Raw genomic sequence first — 25,828 nt, forward strand, 5'->3', positions numbered from 1 at the left:
TTAGCTGAGAGGTATGATACATGCTTCAACAATTTTGGCAACTATGTCGAAAAATAGAGTGAAGTATGTACTTACTGAAAATAAATTTACTTTTTTGAAATAACCTTTTATTGCGTACTTATGTTCAAACGGACCTTACTTAAAAAAAACACGCCTCGTATATTATGTGATATAATTACAATTTAAAAATTTTATAATTTTTTCCTTACTTGAACTGCGAAACCATGCTTCCTATTAAATTTCATGATTATATAACTCTTCAGGCTTTCCCGGCGATCTAATGACATCTTGGGTTGTCGGGTGTTCTGCCGGATATCAGCGTCGTACTTGCACGATATTTCGGTCACGTAGCTCGTAACCTTCATCAGGTGCGACCTGAGACTGCTCCTCGAGTGGTCCACTCGAGGAGCAGTCTCAGGTCGCACCTGATGAAGGTTACGAGCTACGTGACCGAAATATCGTGCAAGTACGACGCTGATATCCGGCAGAACACCCGACAACCCAAGATTTCATGATTATAGATCAACGGGAGGTAACCTAGATGTTTAGGTGAGTGAGTTTTCTAATATCAAAATAACTAACCTAAATGAGAGAATTTTTTGATTGCATTGACATAGAAGCTTAAAATTTTTGTACTGCCAAGAGATCGTAGGCCTTACTATCTGAGGCGAATTTCAACTTCCCACGTCTACCTGTTCCTGAGAAAAAGGGTTCTTAGCTTTCGAATAGACAGACAAACAGGCAGATGGACAACACAGTGACCCTATAACAATTCTGGTTTTACAGATTGAGGCATGGAACCCTAAAAAGTAAGTGTGAGTTAACACATGTCGAAATAGGTCCTTTACTTCAGCACTAAGCCTAACCTCAATTAACTGTAAGGAATCATATAAACGAAAGTGAGTGAAGAGAGAGACCACGTCGAAACTTACTAAAATGAAGTAACTCCCTCCAATCGACCCAATAAATCTGGCAGGTTCTTAATTTGACACTCATATCGTTTAACTAGTGCACTCAACAGCGTAGGAGGGTGTTTTGGAACACTGCATTTTGGCGCTCCATTGTTACTGGAAATAGACCTAAGAGGTGTACCTTCATTGTAGATCTTCACAAGGTGACATAATCTAGATAGAAGAGTACAGTAAGCAGTAAGAAACAAGTCTCTTGATAACCTCTCGCAACAAGGAACTTTTACTTAGGAAATTGTGAGTCTTCCCCTCAACACTTTTTGTCAGATCAGCACTGAACATGCTGTACACTGGATCAGGTAGTAAACACAGCATATTTTGACGTAATTCCGCTTGTCCAACACCACAGTAGCATAGCCCTTGCCCATGAGTAAGATGAAAATGTCAGTATCCCCCTTGAGTGAACTGAGTCATTTCTCTCGGCTGCTACGACGTGCTCTAAAGCAACATCACAAAAACCAGCGGATGGCCATTTGTGCTTATCTACATGCTCGTCATCAGGTGGTTTGTTAACAACACTGACTGTTCCTATCTTGTATCGTTATTAGTGATGATAAATGATGTCTTTATGCTATCATAAGGAAAAGGAAGGAATGGGTGAGCCCAAATAAAGCAGCAATTCCCCATACAAAAACCTGCGTGCATCTGCTAGAGATCATGTCATACATCTGGTGGAACAGCGACGGGCTGGTGTACTAGAAATTGCTTCCTCAATGTGCAACCATCACTGCTGCCATTTACTGTCAGCCGGCCGGAGTGGCCGTGCGGTTATAGGCGCTACAATCTGGAACCGAGCGATCGCTACGGTCGCAGGTTCGACTCCTGCCTCGGGCATGGATGTGTGTGATGTCCTTAGATTAGTTAGGTTTAAGTAGTTCTAAGTTCTAGGGGACTGATGACCTCAGAAGTTAAGTCTCATAGTGCTCAGAGCCATTTGAACCATTTACTGTCAACAACTGAAACGTCTTACAGATGCAGTCCAAGGACAACGACCAGGAAGACTGCGTGAAGTGATGCTACTCTACGATAATGCCTCCCAGCATTCTGCTAGACTGCAAGAAACACTATACCGGAATTGGGTTGGGATGTCATTCCGCACCCATCTTATTCACGTGATATTGCGCGCTCAGATTTTCGCCTTTTCCGCTCTCTGTCGAACAACTTTCAAGGAAGTTCCTTTCTGGATTAAAATGCGCTCTAAACTTTGCATCAAAACCACCTGATTTTTACAGTCGCGAAATCGAAAAGTTACCTCAGTGTTGGTAAACTGTTGTAAATAGTGAAGGAGACTATATTGTGATGAACAAAGTCTCTGTTTTCTGTACTGGTGTGCTTAAGGGGCTCCGGAAAGGCTCAAAATCATGAAAAGTTCAATTTTTACTTTTTTGCGTTTTCTGAATCTGCAGACTATTACCTTTTAATAGATATATAATTTATTCAATTCCGAAGACTACAACTATTTATAAATTTTTTTTGAAATGTGTTCTACATGGGCGTGACGCACTGTGGCGCTGTTAAACTGCTGTCAAATGGTGTTATTATTAACGTCCGTGTTCATCAGGTACATTTTAGTGATGTGAGATAAAGTATGTGTTGTGGCTAACCTGTGATGGAAATGAAATGAAATGAACACCCTAGCTGCAAGCAGGCGTTGATACACTTCGTTGGGGATATGTTGAAAATGTGTGCCCCGACCGGGACTCGAACCCGGGATCTCCTGCTTACATGGCAGACGCTCTATCCATCTGAGCCACCGCGGGCACAGAGGATAGTGCGTCTGCAGGGACTTATCCCTTGCACGCTCCCCGTGAGATCCACCTTCCCAACATGTCCACAACACTACATTCGTAGTGCGCCTATTAGATGTTTGCCCATCATACTCATTACTCGTGGCAGATTAATCTACCAAGTCCCGTACGAGTTCGGGCATAGCGTGCGCGTTCGCACACAAGAGGGGCAAACATCTAATAGGCGCACTACGAATGTAGTGTTGTGGACATGTTGGGAAGGTGGATCTCACGGGGAGCGTGCAAGGGATAAGTCCCTGCAGACGCACTATCCTCTGTGCCCGCGGTGGCTGAGATGGATAGAGCGTCTGCCATGTAAGCAGGAGATCCCGGGTTCGAGTCCCGGTCGGGGCACACATTTTCAACATGTCCCCAACGAAGTGTATCAACGCCTGCTTGCAGCTAGGGTGTTCATTTAATTTCATTTCTATTCTAGCAAAGCTGCATGGTCATATATAGTTAAAATAAAAATATGGGTTCCCGGCCTTTGACCTTCTTGTGTGCGAACGCGCACGCTATGCCCGAACTCGTACGGGACTTGGTAGATTAATCTGCCACGAGTAATGAGTATGATGGGCAAACATCTAATAGGCGCACTACGAATGTAGTGTTGTGGACATGTTGGGAAGGTGGATCTCACGGGGAGCGTGCAAGGGATAAGTCCCTGCAGACGCACTATCCTCTGTGCCCGCGGTGGCTCAGATGGATAGAGCGTCTGCCATGTAAGCAGGAGATCCCGGGTTCGAGTCCCGGTCGGGGCACACATTTTCAACATGTCCCCAACGAAGTGTATCAACGCCTGCTTGCAGCTAGGGTGTTCATTTAATTTCATTTCTATTCTAGCAAAGCTGCATGGTCATATATAGTTAAAATAACCTGTGATGGTTCAATATATATCGCTGGTGTGATTGTCGATTGTTTCATGTTTATTTACTCTGTCGTTATCTCGAAAATATTCGTAATTAATTCTATTTCTTGAGTCTCTGTTTTGTTGAAGTATAATAATGAGTAAAAGTAAAGTTATTAGAAATCCTCTGAAGGCTTTTAAGAAAAGGAGAAATGTTGGAAAGCCAAAGGTATGTGTTATTACTGTAAACATACTTCTTCAACCGATGAAAATCCCCAACATAGCTTGTGTCCCAAAGAAGAAGACAGTTGGTGTAAATACAACAAAGGATTGCTAACTGGTGAAGTGTACACTCATAAGCATAGTCTGCCTCATGCAATAATGGAGGTGATAAAACCTATTTTCAGAGACTTAGCAGCACCTGAACTGTTGAAAAAGTGTATTCACGGAAAAACTCAAAACCCCAATGAAAGTGTAAATAGTGTTATATGGTCGAGAATCCCCAAGACTGTATTTGTTGGAATAGAAACACTTCACTTTGGTGTGTATGATGCTGTTGTGACTTTCAATGATGGCAACATTGTAAGGTGCAAGGTATTTAGAAATATGGGAATGAAGATAGGTTCTAACATGGTACGAGCGATGCTTGCTTTAGACAAGGAACGCCTTCGGGCTGCAGACAGGGCTGTAAAGAGTCTAGAAATACAAGCAAGAGTAAACAGGAGGAGGAACAAGAGGAAGCTGGAGGAGGAGTTTGCAGAGGATGAAGATAATCCATCCTATGGACCTGGAATGCACTAAAAAGTTAATCCAATCTTTGTCGCTCGATTCCCAAAACTTTTATTTTCTCATACTAATTACATGTTTTCTAAGGATCTTCCAAACATATTTGTTTCAAACTTTCAGTAAATGTTACACAGTACCTTCTGCATAATTTAACACAGCCTTTTTCCAAAAAACTGTATATTTTTGAATATATAAATAAAAAATTGCAAAAAAATGTTGTGAATTTTCATTACAATTGAAAAAAAATCATCTTTAATAACTGAACTAAAATTTTGTAAAATCCCTGTGTTAAGTTGTAGCCCATATTCCAATAAATAATCTGTAAAAAGTTCAACTTCCTACCTCAAATACTTTGTGAGGAAAGATGTAATTTATAAGCGTTATTTTAACATTGCAAGTATAGGGCGTTCCGGAGCCCCTTAAGGAAACACGCTACAAACTTATCCATAAACCCAATATTACTCTTGGGCGAACGTAACCCAGTCAATAAACAACTTGCTTCTCTCCTAATCTCGACGGTAGCATCAGGAGGAGTTTAAAAACAGCGTGTTCGACAGCACTTTTAAAATCAACAACCAGAAAACGCTTGCACGTCAGTGATAATTTTAAACCTTTCTCTAGAACGGGTAAACCGGCTCAGTGAGGCTGATCGAGGTGTAGCATTAAACTCCAAGCCAAATTCCAGGCAGTTACAAAAAGAAATTCCTAGTCAAGAAGCATCGTCAAGCAGTCCCAAGTACCCTCTTTTCTCGAAAGAAGAAAAGGAAACGTGGCAGACATTTTCAGAATTACAACTTTCGTAATGAAAAGTTTCCTCAAAAGCCAAAATGAAGTCTTCTGGAGTGAACACCTCAGCCAGGGGAAGCCAGGTTATCCCTCTTTGCAAAAAATGTGTTCCATTAAGGGCTGAACACCCAGAGAAGTGCTAAAACCATTACCATATTACATGGTTCCAACTTGTATCTTTTCGAGGTGATAATGAAGACTGTATATACCCAATGGCCAGGTAAATAAACAGTTGTCTCTTCTGTTGTATAGTCCGTCGGTGTAAGGAAATGAAAGCTTCTCTAGTGGCACACAAAAAATGAGACGAACACTTTCGTTGGAATGTTTTATTCCATGGCTACAGCAGTTAAGTTTTGGATCTGGCGAAAAGGCGCACATAACAAAGACTTCGAATACAGACAAGGTGTTCTTAATCGTATTGTTCCAGATGGAGGTCCAGTGGTCGTCATTGGCGAAGTTTCTTCATCTTTTCTTCAGATGGCAGCAGCAGCGACAAGAACCCACACACTGCGAAAGAAAATGAAAAGGTCTCGAATTAGTGTCTGGATATGCCCAGCAAAAATATACTTCGCGCCAAGAGCGGCGCGGTGAGATAGTTAATATGGTGCTATTGGATAACCCATTCAGTCGCTTTATTGATAGTATTTAGTTGACATATTGGATTTCTAAATTTTACAATTTCAACTTCAGACATGCCAGTGGCAGTCCAACTCAACCTCAACAACGAAGTACCCTAATCTCCCATAACAATAATCCAAGCACACAACTATAGACCAAGCCGCGAGCCTTGAATTACACTGAACAGTCAAAGAAACTGGTACACGTGCTTAATATCGTGTAGGACTCCAGGCAAACACATACACTCCTGGAAATGGAAAAAAGAACACATTGACACCGGTGTGTCAGACCCACCATACTTGCTCCGGACACTGCGAGAGGGCTGTACAAGCAATGATCACACGCACGGCACAGCGGACACACCAGGAACCGCGGTGTTGGCCGTCGAATGGCGCTAGCTGCGCAGCATTTGTGCACCGCCGCCGTCAGTGTCAGCCAGTTTGCCGTGGCATACGGAGCTCCATCGCAGTCTTTAACACTGGTAGCATGCCGCGACAGCGTGGACGTGAACCGTATGTGCAGTTGACGGACTTTGAGCGAGGGCGTATAGTGGGCATGCGGGAGGCCGGGTGGACGTACCGCCGAATTGCTCAACACGTGGGGCGTGAGGTCTCCACAGTACATCGATGTTGTCGCCAGTGGTCGGCGGAAGGTGCACGTGCCCGTCGACCTGGGACCGGACCGCAGCGACGCACGGATGCACGCCAAGACCGTAGGATCCTACGCAGTGCCGTAGGGGACCGCACCGCCACTTCCCAGCAAATTAGGGACACTGTTGCTCCTGGGGTATCGGCGAGGACCATTCGCAACCGTCTCCATGAAGCTGGGCTACGGTCCCGCACACCGTTAGGCCGTCTTCCGCTCACGCCCCAACATCGTGCAGCCCGCTTCCAGTGGTGTCGCGACAGGCGTGAATGGAGGGACGAATGGAGACGTGTCGTCTTCAGCGATGAGAGTCGCTTCTGCCTTGGTGCCAATGATGGTCGTATGCGTGTTTGGCGCCGTGCAGGTGAGCGCCACAATCAGGACTGCATACGACCGAGGCACACAGGGCCAACACCCGGCATCATGGTGTGGGGAGCGATCTCCTACACTGGCCGTACACCACTGGTGATCGTCGAGGGGACACTGAATAGTGCACGGTACATCCAAACCGTCATCGAACCCATCGTTCTACCATTCCTAGACCGGCAAGGGAACTTGCTGTTTCAACAGGACAATGCACGTCCGCATGTATCCCGTGCCACCCAACGTGCTCTAGAAGGTGTAAGTCAACTACCCTGGCCAGCAAGATCTCCGGATCTGTCCCCCATTGAGCATGTTTGGGACTGGATGAAGCGTCGTCTCACGCGGTCTGCACGTCCAGCACGAACGCTGGTCGAACTGAGGCGCCAGGTGGAAATGGCATGGCAAGCCGTTCCACAGGACTACATCCAGCATCTCTACGATCGTCTCCATGGGAGAATAGCAGCCTGCATTGCTGCGAAAGGTGGATATACACTGTACTAGTGCCGACATTGTGCATGCTCTGTTGCCTGTGTCTATGTGCCTGTGGTTCTGTCAGTGTGATCATGTGATGTATCTGACCCCAGGAATGTGTCAATAAAGTTTCCCCTTCCTGGGACAATGAATTCACGGTGTTCTTATTTCAATTTCCAGGAGTGTAGATGTGCAGCAGCATGACGTGGCATGAACTCGACTAATGCCTGAAGTAGTGCAGATCCTGCAGATCTGTCCATAAATCCGTAAGAGTATGAGGGGGTGAAGATCTCTTCTGAACAGCACGTTGCAAGGCATCCCAGATATGCTCAATAATGTTCACGTCTGGGGAGTTCGGTAGCCAGCGGAAGTTTTTAAACTCAGGAGAGTGTTCCTGGAGCCACTCTGTAGTAATTCTGGATGTGTGGGGTGTCGTATTGTCCTGCTGGAATTGGCCAAGTCCGTCGAAAAGCACAATGGATATGAATGGATGCACGTGATCAGACAGGATGTTTAGCTACATATCTTCTGTCAGAGTCGTATCTAGATGTTTCGGGGGTTCCATATAATTCTAAATGCACACGACCCAGACCATTACAGAGCCTCCACTAGCTTGAACAGTCCCCTGCTGGCATGCAGGGTCCATGGATTCATGAGGTTGCCCCCATATGTGTGCACGTCCATCTCCTCGATACAATTTGAAATGAGACTCGTCTACCAGGCAACATGTTTCCAGTCACCAACAGTCCAATGTCGGTGTTGATGTGCCCAGGCCAGGCATAAAGCTTTGTGCTGTGCAGTCATCAAGGGTACACGAGTGGCGCTTCGTGTCCGAAAGCCCATACCGATGATGTTTCATTGAATGTTTCGCACGCTGACACTTGTTGACGGCCCAGCATTGAAATGTGCAGCAATTTGGGGAAGGGTTGCGCTTCAGTCACATTGAACGATTCTCTTCAGTCGTTCTTGCAGGATCTTTTTCCACCCGCAGCGATGTCGGAGATCTGATGTTTTACTGGCTTTCTGATGTTCATGTACACTCGTGAAATGGTCGTACGGGAAAATCCCCAATTCATCGCTACATCGGAGATTCTGTGCCCCATCACTGGTGCGAAGACTATAACACCACGTTCAGACTCACGTAAATCTTGATAACCTGCCATTGTAGCAGCAGTAATAGAACTAACAACTGCACAAGACACTTGTTGTCTTATATAGGCGTATTCTACCTGTTTACATATTTCCGTATTTGAATAGACATGCTTGGACCAGTTTATTTGGCGCTTCAGTGTAAATGAAACTGTATTGTTCAGGAGACATCTATGATGTATGTATGCAGACTGAAGCAATGAATGAAAATTTGTATCAAGCCACGATTCAAACCTGTTCAACATTGGGGTGCTATTCCGGTACACTTGGAGATCCCCTGCAATGCGTTTCGAATTTGGAGGGAACACCAAGTGAACTGAAGCGTCAATGAGAATGTGTATGGAGGAGAGAGGAGCGCTAGGGAAGGGTAGTCCATGCGGCTGTGCACAGCCACTGTGCCAGGGTGGCGTAGTGCTTAGAGCATCTGCGTAGTGAGCAGGAGACCCAGCTTCGAATCCCAGCCTTGGTACATATTTTCATTCGTCCCTTCAGTCTGCGTACACACATCAGATTCTATGTCAGTGTCTTTTAATTGGTCCACGTGACCTGTAAGTGACATCGGACCCGCATGCCGATACTGGCAGGTTACGTCTACAGGGCTCCGTATGGCAAGCACTGGATAACTGTTACTGTGGAACTAAAGTTTACTGCATAATGTGAGCTTACCACAATGTACAGAGATCACTTATAAGGACTATTGGCAAGTGATACATTGATGCGACCGGAAGACCTGCGCGAGCCATCAGTACCTATCGGCTGTAATGTTAAAGCTGAAAACTGAGGCGGCTGTGTGTCCAGAAGTGGGATCAGCTGTGCCGGACTCGGCTAATTGAAGAACTCTTCGGAAAAAGGGAAATCCGAAAGAACCAGCACCGAAGCACAGTAATGTATTTTATTCTTCGAACACAGTTAACAATACTAGAACGTACGTAAGGCAGAGGGACTGCTCAAAAATTCAAATCCTGCGGATAGTATACTGCTCTAACTGCGGAAAGGCGGGGCGCAAAAATGAGAAGTTTTACATCACTGACCCGAAATCTACTGTGACAGATTCGGCGCATCTATAAATGTCGTCGAGGGAACTGCCTGTTCAAAGAAAAACAATCGTGGGGCTTCTTAGGCTAGGATATCTCTTCTTCACCTTTGCCTCACTTGGGAACAGGCATCATATCCTGCGTGACCTATTTCTGAGTGCATCACGAAACTATCCAAAGTGTGCTCGTCTACCTTCAATGTGTCACCGCAGAGAAGGGTTAGCTGGTTACTTTTTGGTATAAGTAATATTTACAAAAGGCTGGGACGGGAGAGTAGTTCGTGTCGAGGCTCATCAAACCAGTCAGAAGACTGACTACTGGCCATTAAAATTGCTACGCCAAGAAGAAATGCAGATGATAAACGGGTACTCATTGGAACTCCTGGAACAGCTAAAAAATTAAGCAAATTCCAGTGTTACATTGTTGAGTTTCTTTATTTCAACTTACGAGTTATCGCCTGAATATGTTTTTTATATTTCATTTTATCTGTTTCTACTATCGTGTTATAATTTAATGTATTGTTCCATGACCATGGAGACTTCTCCTTAATTTGGTCCCACGGAACAATAAATAAATAAATAAAAAACAATATTAATACACGGCTGAAGGCTGGCACAGTACCTGCGACCAAATGAAATGGCCATCACAAACAACAAACATTGGTGCTCAGAAGTGTTCCAAGGGTCGGCCTGGGGAGGAAACTCTAACCACAGTTTAGGTGAGACAGACAGCCAAACGTAACACTAAACGATCGGGTTGCAGCACGGCCTACGGGCGGCTGTAGAACCAACCATCAACCTAAACGAATCCCTCTCTCCCAACCGACCAACCGCCCATTCCAGTACGCAGACAGCATTTATCTTCTCAGTGGAAATCACAGAAGCTACACACGGTTCCACGTAAACACACTTGCACAAGAACTCGAACAATCGTAAGAGCAATCACTGTGGAACCAAGACGAACCAGTTCGACACACAGAGAGTTTCCACAAGCGGTCGGCGACCAAATACACGTCCACCGATGACACGACAGATGAACGATCGACCCAGGTCGTTCCCACTCAAGTTACGTGTGTCGGCAAGGGTCGGGTGAGTCTTGGCTGTCCGAAGCTGACTGCAGCTCCAACCCGACTCAACTCCATGTCCGTTCGGAACTCGGAGACATGGCGACCCGGGCACACTGGCTCGGACCCAACTGTGCAGAAGTAACACTTGCCCATTGGCCACCTGACATATCTGCACAAGGAAGGAACCGTCCTACGTCCGGCAAGATGACCAACTGACGAGGCCCAGAAACGGTCAAAAGCCCAAATACACGTCCCCCGATGGGACGGCCGACCGAACTACCAACCAATTGTCGTTCCCGCTGCAGTCTCCTTCCGTCGGACAGTGCACGTGTGTCGCCAGCGGTCGGCGGGCACTGGCTGTCCGCACCTCACTGGCGCTCCGTCCCCGACTTCACTGCTGGTCCGTCCGCAACTGAACTCCCCACTGAACTCCAGACACACGACGACCAGTCAATACTATCGGTCGCTCCAGAGATGGTACGACAGTGCACTTATCGATAAGCGCTGCTGTTGCCACTCACGGGCGGTTAAGCCAGCAACTTAGTGGCGTCAGTAAACCGAATAAGAAACGAGACGGCAGTACCTCAAGGACAAGATGTTAAACAATAAACGGTACGAACACGAGCCGCGCACGGCTGTGTACCACATTGATTTCTGCGGTTATCTCAGGCAGTGTTGCTTATCTGTTCGCACAGACAACTCTATGCTGATGCCGCTGCTCTCGGTCCTATGTTATGTTAACCGGGGGCCTAGAAACGACGGAGAGGCTCCGTCCCCGCCTCAGCCGCAGTGGTCCACAACCCCACGACGACTACCGCAGTCCACTTCACACCTCCGTAGCCCCACAGCGAAGGCAGGGTTATTGTGCGGTTCGGCTCCCGGTGGACCCCCCAGGGAACGTCTCACACCAGACGAGTGTAACCCCTATGTTTGCGTGGTAGAGTTATGGTGGCGTACGCGTACGTGGAGAACTTGATTGTGCAGCAATCGCTGACATAGTGTAGCTGAGGCGGAATAAGGGGAACCAGCCCGCATTCGCCGAGGCAGATGGAAAACCGCCTAAAAACCATCCACAGACTGGCCGGCTCACCGGACGTCGAAACAAATCTGCCGGGCGGATTCGTGCCGGGTACCGGCGCTCCTTCCCGCCCGGAAAGCCGTGCGTCAGACCGCACGGCCAACCGGCTCTCGGTCTCAGTGAAGGCTGTGATGGTGAGAACCTACGCCTGAATTGTGGTGTTCTCGTCACACAATTTGACACTGTGGATGTCGGAATACTGAATTCCCCAATTGAATTCCGAAATGCAGTGCCCCGTGCGTCTAGCTCCAACTATGATTTCGTGTTCAGAGTCTGTTAATTACCGTCTTGAGCGCATAATCACGTCTGAAACCTTTTTACATGTATAACCTGAGTATAAATGACAGTTTCACCAATGCTCTGCCTTTTTATACCTCTTGTACGCGATACCTCCACCATCTCTTTATGTGGACATCTCTATCTCGGGACTCTTTGTCACGCCAGTGTAATGTATACTGTCGATTTACAATGACTACTGGTAAGTTATAAACTGGTGCTAACTGAGAAGTGTGTGGTGTATTACACTGGGTGTTCAGTTAGTGTAAACAATGTTTTATGACAATATTGCCGACAATATCTAGGCGTCCCTAACCCCTCTCCCTAGTTCATGCAATTTCAGTGTGAACCAGTGTGCTCTGTGGTCAGTAGCGCTTCGTTCAAGATTCACACAGACTGGCTGTTAAAGCGCCATTGCAGCTGCCCAGACGGGGTTTAGTTTTACTCACACACAACGTATCCTCCCAGGATGGAGACGGCGACGACGCAGCTGGAGTCTATGAGGGCGCCCAGCATGAGGGACGTGACGAAGGTGCCCAGGCGGCCGAAACACAGCGACAGGCACACCGCCATGGCTCTGCAAGAAGGTCAGGAAGTGAAGTCAGTGTAGGTCCCGCTGGAGAACTATGAGTACTGTGCGGCTACTCCTATTTCAAAGACTTATTAAAACTAAACTACACTACTGGCCATTAAAATTGCTACACCAAGAAGAAATGCAGATGATAAACGCGTATTCATTGGACAAATATATTATACTACAACTGACATGTGATTACATTGTCACGCAATTTGGGTGCATAGATCCTGAGAAATCAGTACCCAGAACAACCACCTCTGGCCGTAATAACGGCCTTGATATGCCCGAGCATTGAGTCAAACAGAGCTTGGATGGCGTGTACAGGTACAGCTGCCCATGCAGCTTCAATACGATACCACAGTTCATCAAGAGTATTGACTTGTGTATTGTGATGAGCCAGTTGCTCGGCCACCATTGACCAGATGTTTTCAATTGGTGAGAGATCTGGAGAATGTGGTGGCCAGGGCAGCAGTCGAACATTTTCTGTATCCACAAACGCCCGTACAGGATCTGCAACAAGCGGTCGTGCATTATCCTGCTGAAATGTAGGGTTTCGTAGGGATCGAATGAAGGGTAGAACCAAGGGTCGTAACACATCTGAAATGTAACGTCCACTGTTCAAAGTGCCGTCAATGCGAACAAGAGGTGACCGAGACGTGTAACCAATGGCATCCCATACCATCACGCCGCGTGATACGAAAGTATGGCGATGACGAAAACCGGCTTTTAATGTGCGTTCACCGCGATGTCGCCAAACATGCGACGATCGTGATGTTCAAAACAGAATCTGGATTCATCCGAAAAAAGGACGTTTCGCCATTCGTGCACCCAGGTTCGTCGTTGAGTACCCCATCGCAGGCGCACCTGTCTGTGATGCAGCGTCAAGGGTAACCGCAGCCATGGTCTCCGAGCTGATAGTGCATGCTGCTGCAAACGTCGTCGAACTGTTCGTGCAGTTGGTTGTTGTCTTGAAAACGTCCCCATCTGTTGACTCAGGGATCGAGACGTGGCTGCACGATCCTTTAGAGCCATGCGGATAAGATGCCTGTCATCCCGACTGCTAGTGATACGAAGCCGTTAGGGTCTAGCACGACGTTCCGTATCACCCTCCCGAAGCCACTGATTCCATATTCTGCTAACAGTCATTGGATCTCGGCCAACGCGAGCAGCAATGTCGCGATACGATAAAACGCAATCGCGACCTTTATCAAAGTCGGAAACGTGATGGTACGCATTTCTCCTCCTTACACGAGGCATCACAACAACGTTTCACCAGGCTACGCCGGTCAACTGCTGTTTGTGTGTGAGAAATCGGTTGGAAACTTTCCTCATGTCAGCCCGTTGTAGGTGTCACCACCGGCGCCAACCTTGTGTGAATGCTCTGAAAAACTAATCATATGCATATCACAGCATCTTCTTCCTGTCGGTTAAATTTCGCGTCTGTAGCATGTCATCTTCGTGGTGCAGCAATTTTAATGGCCAGTAGTGATTTAACGTCCCGTCGGCCACGAGGTCATCAGAGACGGAGCACAAGCTCGGATTAGGGAAGGACGGGGAAGGAAAACGCCCGTGCCCTTTCAAAGGAACCATCCCGGCATTGCCTTGAGGTGATTTAGGAAAATCACGGAAAGTCTAAATCAGGGACCGCCAGACGCCGGTCTGAGCCGTCGTCCAGTGTGGCAACAGCTGCGCTACCTCGCTCAGTATGACCACTTGCCTAATAGCGTTTTGGGTTGCCTCTGGAATGTAATACATCACCGATTCTACGTATCACGGATCCGACAGTTTGCTGGTAGGTGTGGAATGTGTGGCACCGGACTTCTACGCGTAAGTAATGTAATTTCCATAAACAACGGCTTGTTGATTTGTGCGTTGACACCCGTTGGCGACGCAGATGGATTCCATAGGATTCACATCTGGCGAATTTTGAGGGCAAGATAAAGTGAGTTCATTCTCATGTTCCTCAGACCTCTGTAACACGGTTTTGGTTCCGAGACAAGGACAATTATACCGCTGAAAGATGACTTGGACGTCGCGGAAGGAACGCAGGTGGTTCGCAGGTGTTGGCGTGTTTTGATTACTACCACAGGTCCCATGCAAGCGCAGGAGAATGTCTGCCATAGCATAATACGGCTCCCATCAGCTGTGCACGTTTAGAGCCTCGTTCGCGTGGATGATGACGTCTGCGGAGACGATCATCGACCTGGTGTAGCAAAAACGTGATTCGTCTGACGAGGTGACACGTTTCCATTGATCCATGGCCCAGTCTCGACGTTCCAGTGGACACCGCAATGGTGGTTAATGCTGTCGATGGGTCCATATGTGAAGACGTAGTGGTGGTCTGCTGTGGAGCTGCGTGTTCAACAATGTGCGATCAACGGCCTGCTCCGAAACACTTGTGCGCGCACCAGCACTGTGCTCTTTCGGAAGAGATGCCACAGATCACCACCTGTCCTGTTTTACAGAGCAGACAAGCCTCCGAAGCCCACGTTCTGTGAAGAGTCGTGGACTTCCAACCATTTTGCGCCTAATGGTAGTTTCGCTGTCCTTCTACCTGTTTCCGTAGATGCTGACAACGTAAGCACGTGAACATACGACCAGCTACGGCGTTTTCGAGATACTTGTTCACGGGCTCTGTTTAGTAATGGTATCACTTTTATCAAAGTCGATCATGTCAACAGAGTTCCCCATTTGCGGCCCGTGTCGTCGCTAGAATAATTCCTCATTCGTCATTGATCCACTTATACAAGAGCTGACAAGTGCGAGAATTATCGCACAATCAGCTTAACAGCTCATGCATCGAAGCTGCTTACAAGAATAATATACAGAAGAATGGAAAAGAAAATTGAGAATGCGCTAGGTGACGATCAGTTTGGCTTTAGGAAAAGTAAAGGGACGAGAGAGGCAATTCTGACGTTACGGCTAATAATGGAAGCAAGGCTAAAGAAAAATCAAGACACTTTCATAGGATTTGTCGACCTGGAAAAAGCGTTCGACAATATAAAATGGTGCAAGCTGTTCGAGATTCTGAAAAAAGTAGGGGTAAGTTATAGGGAGAGACGGGTCATATACAATATGTACAACAACCAAGAGGGAATAATAAGAGTGGACGATCAAGAACGAAGTGCTCGTATTAAGAAGGGTGTAAGACAAGGCTGTAGCCTTTCGCCCCTACTCTTCAATCTGTACATCGAGGAAGCAATGATGGAAATAAAAGAAAGGTTCAGGAGTGGAATTAAAATACAAGGTGAAAGGATATCAATGATACGATTCGCTGATGACATTGCTATCCTGAGTGAAAGTGAAGAAGAATTAAATGATCTGCTGAACGGAATGAACAGTCTAATGAGTACACAGTATGGTTTGAGAGTAAATCGGAGAAAGACGAAGGTAATGAGAAGTAGTAGAAATGAGAACAGCGAGAAACTTAACATCAGGATTGATGGTCACGAAGTCAATGAAGTTAAGGAATTCTGCTACCTAGGCAGTAAAACAACCAATGACGGACGGAGCAAGGAGGACATCAAAAGCAGACTCGCTATGGCAAAAAAGGCATTTCTGGCCAGGAGAAGTCTACTAATATCAAATACCGGCCTTAATTTGAGGAAGAAATTTCTGGGGATGTACGTCTGGAGTACAGCATTGTATGGTAGTGAAACATGGACTGTGGGAAAACCGGAAGAGAAGAGAATCGAAGCATTTCAGATGTGGTGGTATAGACGAATGTTGAAAATTAGGTGGACTGATAAGGTAAGGAATGAGGAGGTTCTACGCAGAATCGGAGAGGAAAGGAATATGTGGAAAACACTGATAAGGAGAAGGGACAGGATGATAGGACATCTGCTAAGACATGAGGGAATGACTTCCATGGTACTAGAGTGAGTTGTAGAGGAAGGCAGAGATTGGAATACGTCAAGCAAATAATTGAGGACGTAGGTTGCAAGTGCTACTCTGAGATGAAGAGGTTAGCACAGGAAAGAAATTCGTGGCGGGCCGCATCAAACCAGTCAGTAGACTGATGACCAAAAAAAAAAAAATACATTTTCCTTACCGCGTCATGTTCCCGTAACGCCACCAGACAACATCCCACCTCGTGGTGGGCAGTGGTCAAATGTTTTGGCATATCAGTGCAACACAAAACATCTTTACTAATTTTGTAAATGTTAGTAATGAACTTAACAATGAGGTTCTGCTTTTATAGCAGTTCTTAAGAATAAAATGATTCATCCGGATAGAGAACACAGTCAGATGAGGTCGATTAAATAACTAGGCGTAACGTTGCAGAGCGATGTGAAATGGAACAAGCACGTAAGGACGGTAGCAGGGAAGAAGACTGATCGACTTCGGTTTATTGGAAAAGCTCTAGAAAGGTGTAGCTCCTCGTTGTGGGACATCTGCACTGACGAGTGTTCGGGATCCCCACCAGATCGGATTAAAGAGAGATGTAGAAACGATTCAGAGGCGGACTGCTAGACCCGTTAGCGGTAAGTTCGATCAACGCGCTAGTATTCCGGAAACGCTCCGTGAACTCTAGTGGGAATCACTGGAGGAAAGTCCACTTTCTTTTCGCGAAATACTATAATGGAAATTTAGACTAGCGGCATTTGCGGCTGACTGCAGAACGACTGTACTAGCGCCAACGTAAATTACTCTTAAGGAGCACAAAGATAAGATATGAGAAATTAGGGCTTGTAAGGAGGCAGGGGTAGGAAACTGCCCCTAAAAGGCGGAAAAACCAGCAGTGGTCAATGTTATGAGAATGCAGAAGGTAATGGAAACCAGAGCATTTAAGACATATTGTGAGTATCCACAGGACATGTGGTCGGTAATCGAAAAGAATGGGCCGCGCGGGATTAGCCGAGCGGTCTTAGGCGCTGCAGTCATGCACCATGCGACTCGTCCCGGCAGAGGTTCGAGTCCTCCCTCGGGCATGGGTGTGTGTGTTTGTCTTTAGGATAATTTAGATTAAGTAGTGTGTAAGCTTAGGGACTGATGATCTTAGCAGTTAAGTCCCATAAGATTTCAAACACATTTGAGCATTTTTTGAAAAGAATGTCATGATGATCTCTTTATTGGCAAAAGATTCCAAGGAAGCCCCCATTTGGATCTTCGGGAGGGGACTGCCAAAGGGGAGGTGACCAAGAAGAAAACATTGAATAAACAACGAAAGGCTAACGTTCTACGAGTCAGAATTTTGAACGGAGTAGGGAAACTAGAGAATCTGAAGTTTGAACGCAGCAGGGAAGCTAGAGAATCTGAAAAGGGAAATGCGAAGGCTCAATCTAGATATAGTAGGGGTCAGTCAAGTGAAATGGAAAGAAGACAAGGAGTTGTGGTCAGACGAGTATAGGGTAATATCTCAGCAGCTGAAAATGGTATAATGGGAGTACGATTCGTTATGAATAGGGCGGTAGGACAGAGAGTGAGTTACTGTGAGCAGTTCAGTGATTGAATAGTTCTCATCAGAATCGACAGCAACACACTAGGTAGTCAGAAAGTGGCTAGCATTGCAATTTTGTTGGTCATGCAAAGGCCGCTTCACGTTGATGTGTTCGATGAAACTGTGCGTGATTCCACTAATTTTTCCTCGCATCTCGTGGTCGTGCGGTAGCGTTCTCGCTTCCCACGCCCGGGTTCCCGGGTTCGATTCCCGGCGGGGTCAGGGATTTTCTCTGCCTCGTGATGGCTGGGTGTTGTGTGCTGTCCTTAGGTTAGTTAGGTTTAAGTAGTTCTAAGTTCTAGGGGACTTATGACCACAGCAGTTGAGTCCCATAGTGCTCAGAGCCACTAATTTTTCCAGGTCATATTGTGAGTGCTGACGTATTACACAACAAAGAATGTCAACGCAAAGCTGCCTTCAATAAAAATGCATCGTTCCTTCTACGTCAGAATGGAAGGAAGGTGAACAGCGCACGGACACGTGGAGCGTCTCACCTGAGGTACGTGGGGACAGCATCGACGACGACGATATTGACGACGGACACGCACGCTCCGGAGAGCACCACGTACGCCATCGGCAGCATCAGGATCTGCAGCTCCGTCTGGGCCCAAAGCACGGCGACACCGCACAGCCCCGATGCTACCAGGCTGACGGCTGCAACACCAAAGTCCGTCTGTGTACACGGACGTGTGGGAGTACGCCCTGTGCGTGTTTCTTTTCCAGAATAGCTGCTGTGGAACATGCGGAGCAATCTCAGCTGTCAATGGGGCACCTATGACTTTACCATAACATGCGACTCACTACAGGGTGTCTCACAGGCAGCAGCACGTTTTCAATCGGCCGACCTCACGATACGTAGTTGGGCTCGATTTTTTAAGTTTTATTTAATATTTTAGGATGACAGTCTCATATGATGAAGGTTTCATAGATTGTAATCGGTCATAAAATAAGAAAAAAATTCCGATCAATGACTTTGTTGAATCCTACAAATGGTACATATTTTCAGTCACTTTATGGCCTGTAGTTATTTTTAACAAAATATGTAGAATTAAAACTACTTTTATTTGGTGTGATGGACCTATGCCCTCCTGTGGCACAGAAGGACTACGACTTCAGTCCAACCTTATTACAATTGTTCGGTGGAAATCAGTAATGGGCTAAATGCCAAAAATGTTTTTTAGTTAGACCCGAAAATCAAAGATAAGTGCCGTTGCCAACATGAAAAGCTGGCTGAGCGCCAGTAGAGCATATAAGACCCGAAAGATGGTTTGAGTGGTATGTGCCGCCCTCTGGTGAAGCTCAAGAGGAACCAGTGCGACCTTTGTCTGCCACGATACAGTGCAGCCACACTCCATTGTGCGTAGTGACACGAGAAGAGGAAGAAAGAAGGGAGAATGAATTCATGATGAAAGCAAGTTTCTTAGAAGTGAAGAGAAACTTGACGTGAACAAGCGGCAGTGAAATTGCTTCGTGCCTTCTTAAAGCACTCAGCAGACCTTAGCGTTGCAGGAAACGAAAGTTGGGTCTGAGACAGATCTGATGAGATAAATCATAAATTGTTGATCTCTTGCCATTCGTTTGTGTCATTTGACAGAGGTTTTGGCCAGACTGAAAGATGTAAGAAGCAGGAACAATGTAAGTAGGGGAGACCGGGGACAAAAGCAACATTTTGCATATTGCATTTTTTTATTATCTCCCTATAAACTTTTGAAGCAAAAGGAACTAATGTGTATGTTCTCTGAAGCTCTCCTAAAACAAATGAACTTAGTTTCCACAAAATTACATATGTTTGGTATTTGTAAAACTAATTTTAAGGCATCAGTGTGCCTGTTATTTTGTCCTCGTTACTGGGGACAATAGTAACACAGGTAGGTTACGAAAGTTACATAATAAGTTAAGCCACATATCACTACCTAAAGGACTCATACAGTAACGTAAAGTACATTAACATTACAAAACATTAATTAATTCGCTTCCAAGTATTATATTAACTGAAATAGCAATTAATAGCACCGAACGAATTCAGGATTTATGAGTAAATGTTCAGTGAGTCAATAAAAGAGAAAAGTAATGCATTTCTTAGTCCTATTCAGATTCACAATTGTGGCACACTTAAATATCCCCCCCCCTTTTGGTACAAGCAACATGAAACCAACCCTTCAATTCCCAACACTGAATCCACTTCTCTTTGGAACGACTGTGGCAGAAAGGATCGACACATGCAAGGCAGTAGCTGTCGTTGTCTCCCGATGATGATTCTTCAGCTTTTTTCTGCTTTCGCACTCTTAGCCCGCTGCTTTTTAAATTTAGCTTCTTTTCCACTTTTTTCTCCTGTGGACGGGCCTTTAGCTCTTCTTCTATAGCCAGTTTCTCTGGAGTGTCGGTCACAATTGTAGACTTTCTCCTTTTTCTTCCTTTTGTTATTTCTTGCCTTGGACCTACTATTGGTAACGGACGAATACTTTCGGGTGAAAAGGCTGCGCGAACTGAAGAATATGATCGTAAACCACTAGGTCCTGCATCACAGGCTGTGACATTTGAAAGTGTTTTCTCGCATATTACTACTGGATCAGGATTAGATGTCCTCCCAGCTTCAGATGGGTCACTAGAAATCGCTAATGATTCTGCTGAGGACATAGTTTGCTTTCCATAATTGGAAGCTTGTGCTGGGCGATCAGTGACAGAAGATGGTGCAAAATCGATTCTCTGAACGCACTCCTATTAAATGGTACTATGCCTGTACAGTGAAATCCTGTTGCAATGTTTTTGGGAGTTGCAGCAAGTGGAAGTGCTTCCCTTACCATTGAAGGGCTGTCATAAATTAACACGGTCTTTCCCGGATGATCCTTGATCCAGTTGTCAGCAAAAGCATTCACCATCTTTTTAAATGGACCATAAGGAGAACGGTCTAGAGGCTGCATCCTGAGTGTACAGTGCGGTGGGAATGACAGCATAACAATCCCCTTGCTTTTGCAATAGTTCGGGCTTCTGATGGACATATGAGATTCGTGATTGTCGAGAAGCAGTAAACATTTGTGCTCAGGAGTTGGTTTAGCAAATTTAACGAAGTGGTGCAAGAATAACAAAAATTCTTCCTCTTGTATCCAGCCACTCGCATTTCCTGCTCCCCTGTAACCAATAGGACCGTCTCGAATAAAATCGTCACGATACCTCAAGCGAGGTAATACAAAGAGAGGTGGTGTACTGTTTCCCTGAGCGTTGATGGCAATAGCAACAGTGACAAGAGTGCCATAAACAACTGGGGATTCCTCTTCATGAGTGCTGAAAACCAGTCTGGACCAGCAGTTTGATTGTCCACCCAAGTTGATGGAACTGGTATGTTGTTTGTCGTTGCCAGTTCGTGAGCTAACTTACGGATATCCTTAGGGCAAAGTCCGTAAAATATCTCCGACGCTCTAATCACATATTCAGTTATAGTGTTTTCGTCTTCATCAGAGAACACTCGTTTTGCACTTCTATATCCAACACGAGGCATTGGTGTGCTGCTATCACTCATCGTTTCTCTTTCTTTTTAATGTACCGGTACCGATGCAATGTCACACGGCATACATTGTGTTTCTTTGCTGCTGCTCTAAACTTATAATTTGCAACATCATCTGCCGCGGTTTGATATACAGTAGTAGAAGTTAGTCCTCTTGAAGTAGTAGTAACCCGTGTTCGTGGCATAATTCCTTGCAACGAAATAACTAAGTAAATAACAAGTCTGTTCAGTAATAACGAGTTTGTTCAGCAAGACACTGCAACTCCGAACAGTATCATACCTAATCTACTGTTCGCTAACGGAAAAAAAAACAGGGAACCTGCAGCTAATAATACTTTTTCAGTAACGGGGACGGAAGAAACTCTGTTACTTTCGTCCCCAGCAGTAACGTTTCTTTTGTCCCCGACCACGCTCTTCCGTTTAATTGATATTTTAGACACAATCTATACAAGCAATGAAAAAGTTGATAATGGTGGTATAAAACGGAAAGTTTCACACAGTTAAATTATTACAGTAGACTTACGTTTACAGCGTGATGCTACCGTTATCACAAAACTAAGGAAATTGAGAAAACTTCGATGAGACACTGAAAAAAAGGTTTTACTGCGCCGCACTCAACAGAGACTCTCCAATACTGGCCAACAATTGGTAGGCAGTTGGGAAACATGAAGGGAATACATTGTTTGACTCACGTGATTTTCGGAGCTACATGCGAAGGTAGGGGAGGGATGTTACTTTCATATCCTGTTACTTTTGTCCCCGGTCTCCCCTACCTAATGAACTTGGAGAACGCGACACCTAACAGTCGATTTGCAGTTACTATTCTCCAGCCTGAGGACTTCTTCTGATTATGGAAAAGCTGCCGATACACGTAGTAAATCAACGATGGTAAATATTTCCATATGTAGTTAGGCCCAAGTTTAAAAACTGCACCTGGTGTCATCAATTCGAGAACAATGTTTAACGAGCTTGAAGGCACACCTTTAAGGTTTTGAAGGAAGGAGTTACCATTGATATAATAAAGAACTTTATTTTACCGTCACAAGAATGTAAAAACAACGTGGCAGCAGAAAAGGCAAGGTGTCTTCAACGGATGCTTATGTATTTGAACGTAGCTTTATGCGCTGTTGAATTCAAAGAAGAATTAAAAATAATTCAATCACAGGATAGTGTATCTGTAAAATGTTATTAAAAACTGGTAAATACTTGCGCTTTTTTTCATTGGCAGTTACCGATAACTGCCGATAACCGCGTGCCATTAAGCAGGTTCTGCATTTTTCAAAATAAAGTATTTATTTTCATAAAAGCAATAGTTGTGTGACTCTTACTGAAGACAATAAGCAAAAAATTGAATAACTCGAGACCAGGTTTTTGTCACTTACACCCCATACCACCAAATGGCAGACACTCAGATCGGCAGCAGACATTGTGTGTCGATAGAGTATCAACCAAAACACCGATTTAGTTCGTACTATGTGCTGTCGTCCAGTGGAACATGGGTAAATCGTAATGAAATGTAACACCAGAGATACGGAGTATAGGAAAGACGTATCCGTCCGCTCTAAATCTGAAAACCACTCTGAGGTGAGTAGGTAGAGCATCAGACCATTGTGCGAAAGGTCCCTTTATCGAAACCCACTGATGACGACATTTTATCAGTTTACACGTGAACATGTTATATGGGAGAGCATTTTTCTGTCACATGAAAGGACGTTTCCGAGTATGTAGCAATGTTCTTTTGGCAGTCTGGTTTCGCTTCGCTACTCGAAACTAGCAAACCTATAGCGTACATTTCTATACACAAGTGTGGTGCTGTCTACAAGTGCACGCTATAGGTTTGCTAGTTTCGACTAGCGAAGCGAAACCAGACTGCCAAAAGAACATTGCTATATACTCGGAAACGTCCTATAATGTGACAGAAAAATGTTCTCCCATAAAACAAGTTCACGTGTAAACTGATAAAATGTCGTCATCAGTGGGTTTCGATAAAGGGACCTTTCGCACAATGGTCTGATGCTCTATCTACTCACCTACCAGTGATTTTCAGATTCACAGCTCACAGATACGCTTTTCCTATACTCCGTAGCTCTGGTGTTACATTTCATTACAATTTAGACATGTTCTACTGGACGACAGCACAGAGCACGAACTAAATCGGTGTTTTGGTTGATACTCTATCGACATAGAACTTTCGGTACCAATCTGAGTGTCTGACATGTGGAGGTTTGGGTATTAGCCCGTTATTCGTTTGCATTCTGCAGTTATTTGTTTGTGTGAGGTGTCGGGCTGCTCACCCAGCAGGAGCCTCTTGCTGACGACCTTGACGAGGGGGATGATGGCGACGTAGGCGATGGCGAAGCCTGCGCCGTTGATCATCGAGTTCTGGAAGCTGACCTCGTTAACCGTCGCCACGCACACCTCGGGCCCAGCGGTAGAGCTGTCCAGTGCGGTCGCTGTCCAGTTGGCACCACTGTCGGCGAAGCCGTCCACGGTGGTCCAGTTGGCGAAGGCAGATACTTCGGTGGTAGTGTATTCGTCTGTTATGCTGTAACATGTTGATTGTTTCTGTATGTCCGTCTTTTCAGAGATGGTTGCGTGCTTCGGCTGTTCAGTACAGACTGTCAAAACAAACACCTTTCATCAAATAAATCAACAAGTTTACTTTTACCAGTCACTGTTTTTTTATCTCCACAACGCGTTTGAAAGGTTTGAACTTCCATCATCAGATGGATTTACATTTGTTGGTATGACTGGTGTGTGTGTGTGTGTGTGTGTGTGTGTGTGTGTGTGTCGCATTATGATTTTTTGGAGTAACTATCTAGTGGAGAAACAAAACAGTATGGTTATGGGTTTGTTTTGACAAAAGACTAAACGTATATCTAATGGTAAAAGTAAAATAACTAAAACAGAGTACCTCCAGTGGTCACAGGTTCCTTTCACAGTCGTAACCCGTCACATGTATGCTGTCATATTTTGTGAATAATTTGCCAAAAAGCATTGAGCTTTGAGCGGGAGCATTATCGCCATGCAGTTTCCACGACTAATTTCGCCACAATCCCGGTCGTTTTCTTCGGATTCCTCCACGCGAAGGGCGCATAGCTTCCAGGTAGTATTCTTTACTGCCCGTACGACCATAAGGCAATACCTCATGATGCACTATCTCACTGTAATCGAAGAAAACAGTGAGAAGAACCTTTATGTGTGATTCGACTTGCTGATTTTTTTTCCGTCTTGGCTCTTCAGGCAGTTTCCTTTGGCATGACTGGGCCTTGGTTTCGTCGACATACCCATATGCCCTTGTTTCACAACCTGTTATAACCTTCTTTAGATGTTCCCGATCGTCGACTTCATTCAGCAATTTCTGAGCCATGTCTAGGCGAAGTCATTTTTGGTCGAAATTTAACAATTCCTTTACAAATTTTGCTGGTTAAAAAATATATATATACAAAAAAAAATTTGTTGGCGAGAGCCATCAGCAACCGCTCTGATGGCGATTCGGCGATTTTCCAGAATAATTTTCTTTACGCCTTCCACACTGTCGTCGGTTACTGATGTCTTAAGGCATCCAGCGCTGTTGTCGTCTGTGGCGACTTCTCGACCCTGTGTGAAAAGTTTATGCTACTCGTAAACTGTTGTCCTACTCACAGCGGATTCACTAAAAGCCACTGTCAACAATTCGATTGCGGTGCTGCACTTTATTCCATTTTTCAAGCAAAATTTAATGAAAATTCTTTGATCCATCTTTTCGAAAGTAAAAGTTCGCTGAGCACTCGAAAACGCATATAACCTTTTCGACTGTCAACAATAAACAAAACATTCAAAACAGCTGAGTATGCAACCATACATCACGAACATCTGTACTAACAAGATAAAACCAGTTTCGAAAATCGGATGTACAAATCCCATGAAATTAAAAAAATCCCATCAGTTTTTTTATCACACCTCGTACGAGATGTTTCAGGACGAATAGAAAATATTTTAGATTATGTCAGTTTTGACTATTTCGAGTAAAACGTCTCATATAACGTGTATCCATTTGTTATTGGTTACAGAGATAGAGCTGGTTCTCATTTACATCTTACTCTGCAAATCACACTTAAGTGCCTGGCAGAGGGTTCATCGAACCACCTTCACTATAATTCTCTATTATTGCAATCTTGAGCAGCGCACGGAAAGAAACGAACGCCTATATCTTTCTGTGCATGCTCTGATTTCCATTATTTTATTATGATGATCGTTTCTCCCTACGGATGTCAGCGTCAACAAAATATTTTCGCATTCGGATTGGAAAGTTGGTGATTGAAACTTCGTGAGGAGATTCCGCCGCAACGAAAAGCGCCATTGCTTTAATTATGCCCACCCCAAATCCTGTATCATGTCAGTGCCGAAGTAGCGGCTCTGAAGCATGGAGAGCGGAATGTGGCCGGGGGAGCGG

General features: G+C 45.2%; 1 protein-coding gene and 2 non-coding genes across 3 annotated transcripts in view; 1 reads left to right on the forward strand and 2 right to left on the reverse strand.

The window, feature by feature from the left end:
• Nucleotides 1-2,654: 2,654 nt before the first annotated feature.
• Nucleotides 2,655-2,729, reverse strand: Trnat-ugu (transfer RNA threonine (anticodon UGU)). The gene has a single exon. It is a non-coding gene; the product is annotated as a tRNA-Thr (tRNA).
• Nucleotides 2,730-3,441: 712 nt separating this feature from the next.
• Nucleotides 3,442-3,516, forward strand: Trnat-ugu (transfer RNA threonine (anticodon UGU)). The gene has a single exon. It is a non-coding gene; the product is annotated as a tRNA-Thr (tRNA).
• Nucleotides 3,517-5,485: 1,969 nt separating this feature from the next.
• LOC126215137 (synaptic vesicle glycoprotein 2A-like) overlaps nucleotides 5,486-25,828 on the reverse strand; it is an 81,607-nt gene continuing 61,264 nt past the window's right edge. Inside the window, exons 9-12 of the mRNA XM_049941800.1 lie at nucleotides 23,688-23,938; nucleotides 18,386-18,545; nucleotides 12,324-12,451; nucleotides 5,486-5,681 (exon numbers count right to left, since the gene is read on the reverse strand). Coding sequence (XP_049797757.1) covers nucleotides 5,620-5,681; nucleotides 12,324-12,451; nucleotides 18,386-18,545; nucleotides 23,688-23,938 — 601 coding nt within the window. The 3' untranslated portion in view covers nucleotides 5,486-5,619. The remainder of the gene's footprint in view (nucleotides 5,682-12,323; nucleotides 12,452-18,385; nucleotides 18,546-23,687; nucleotides 23,939-25,828) is intronic.

Source organism: Schistocerca nitens, chromosome 12, assembly GCF_023898315.1.
Source record: "Schistocerca nitens isolate TAMUIC-IGC-003100 chromosome 12, iqSchNite1.1, whole genome shotgun sequence".
NCBI lineage: Eukaryota > Metazoa > Arthropoda > Insecta > Orthoptera > Acrididae > Schistocerca > Schistocerca nitens.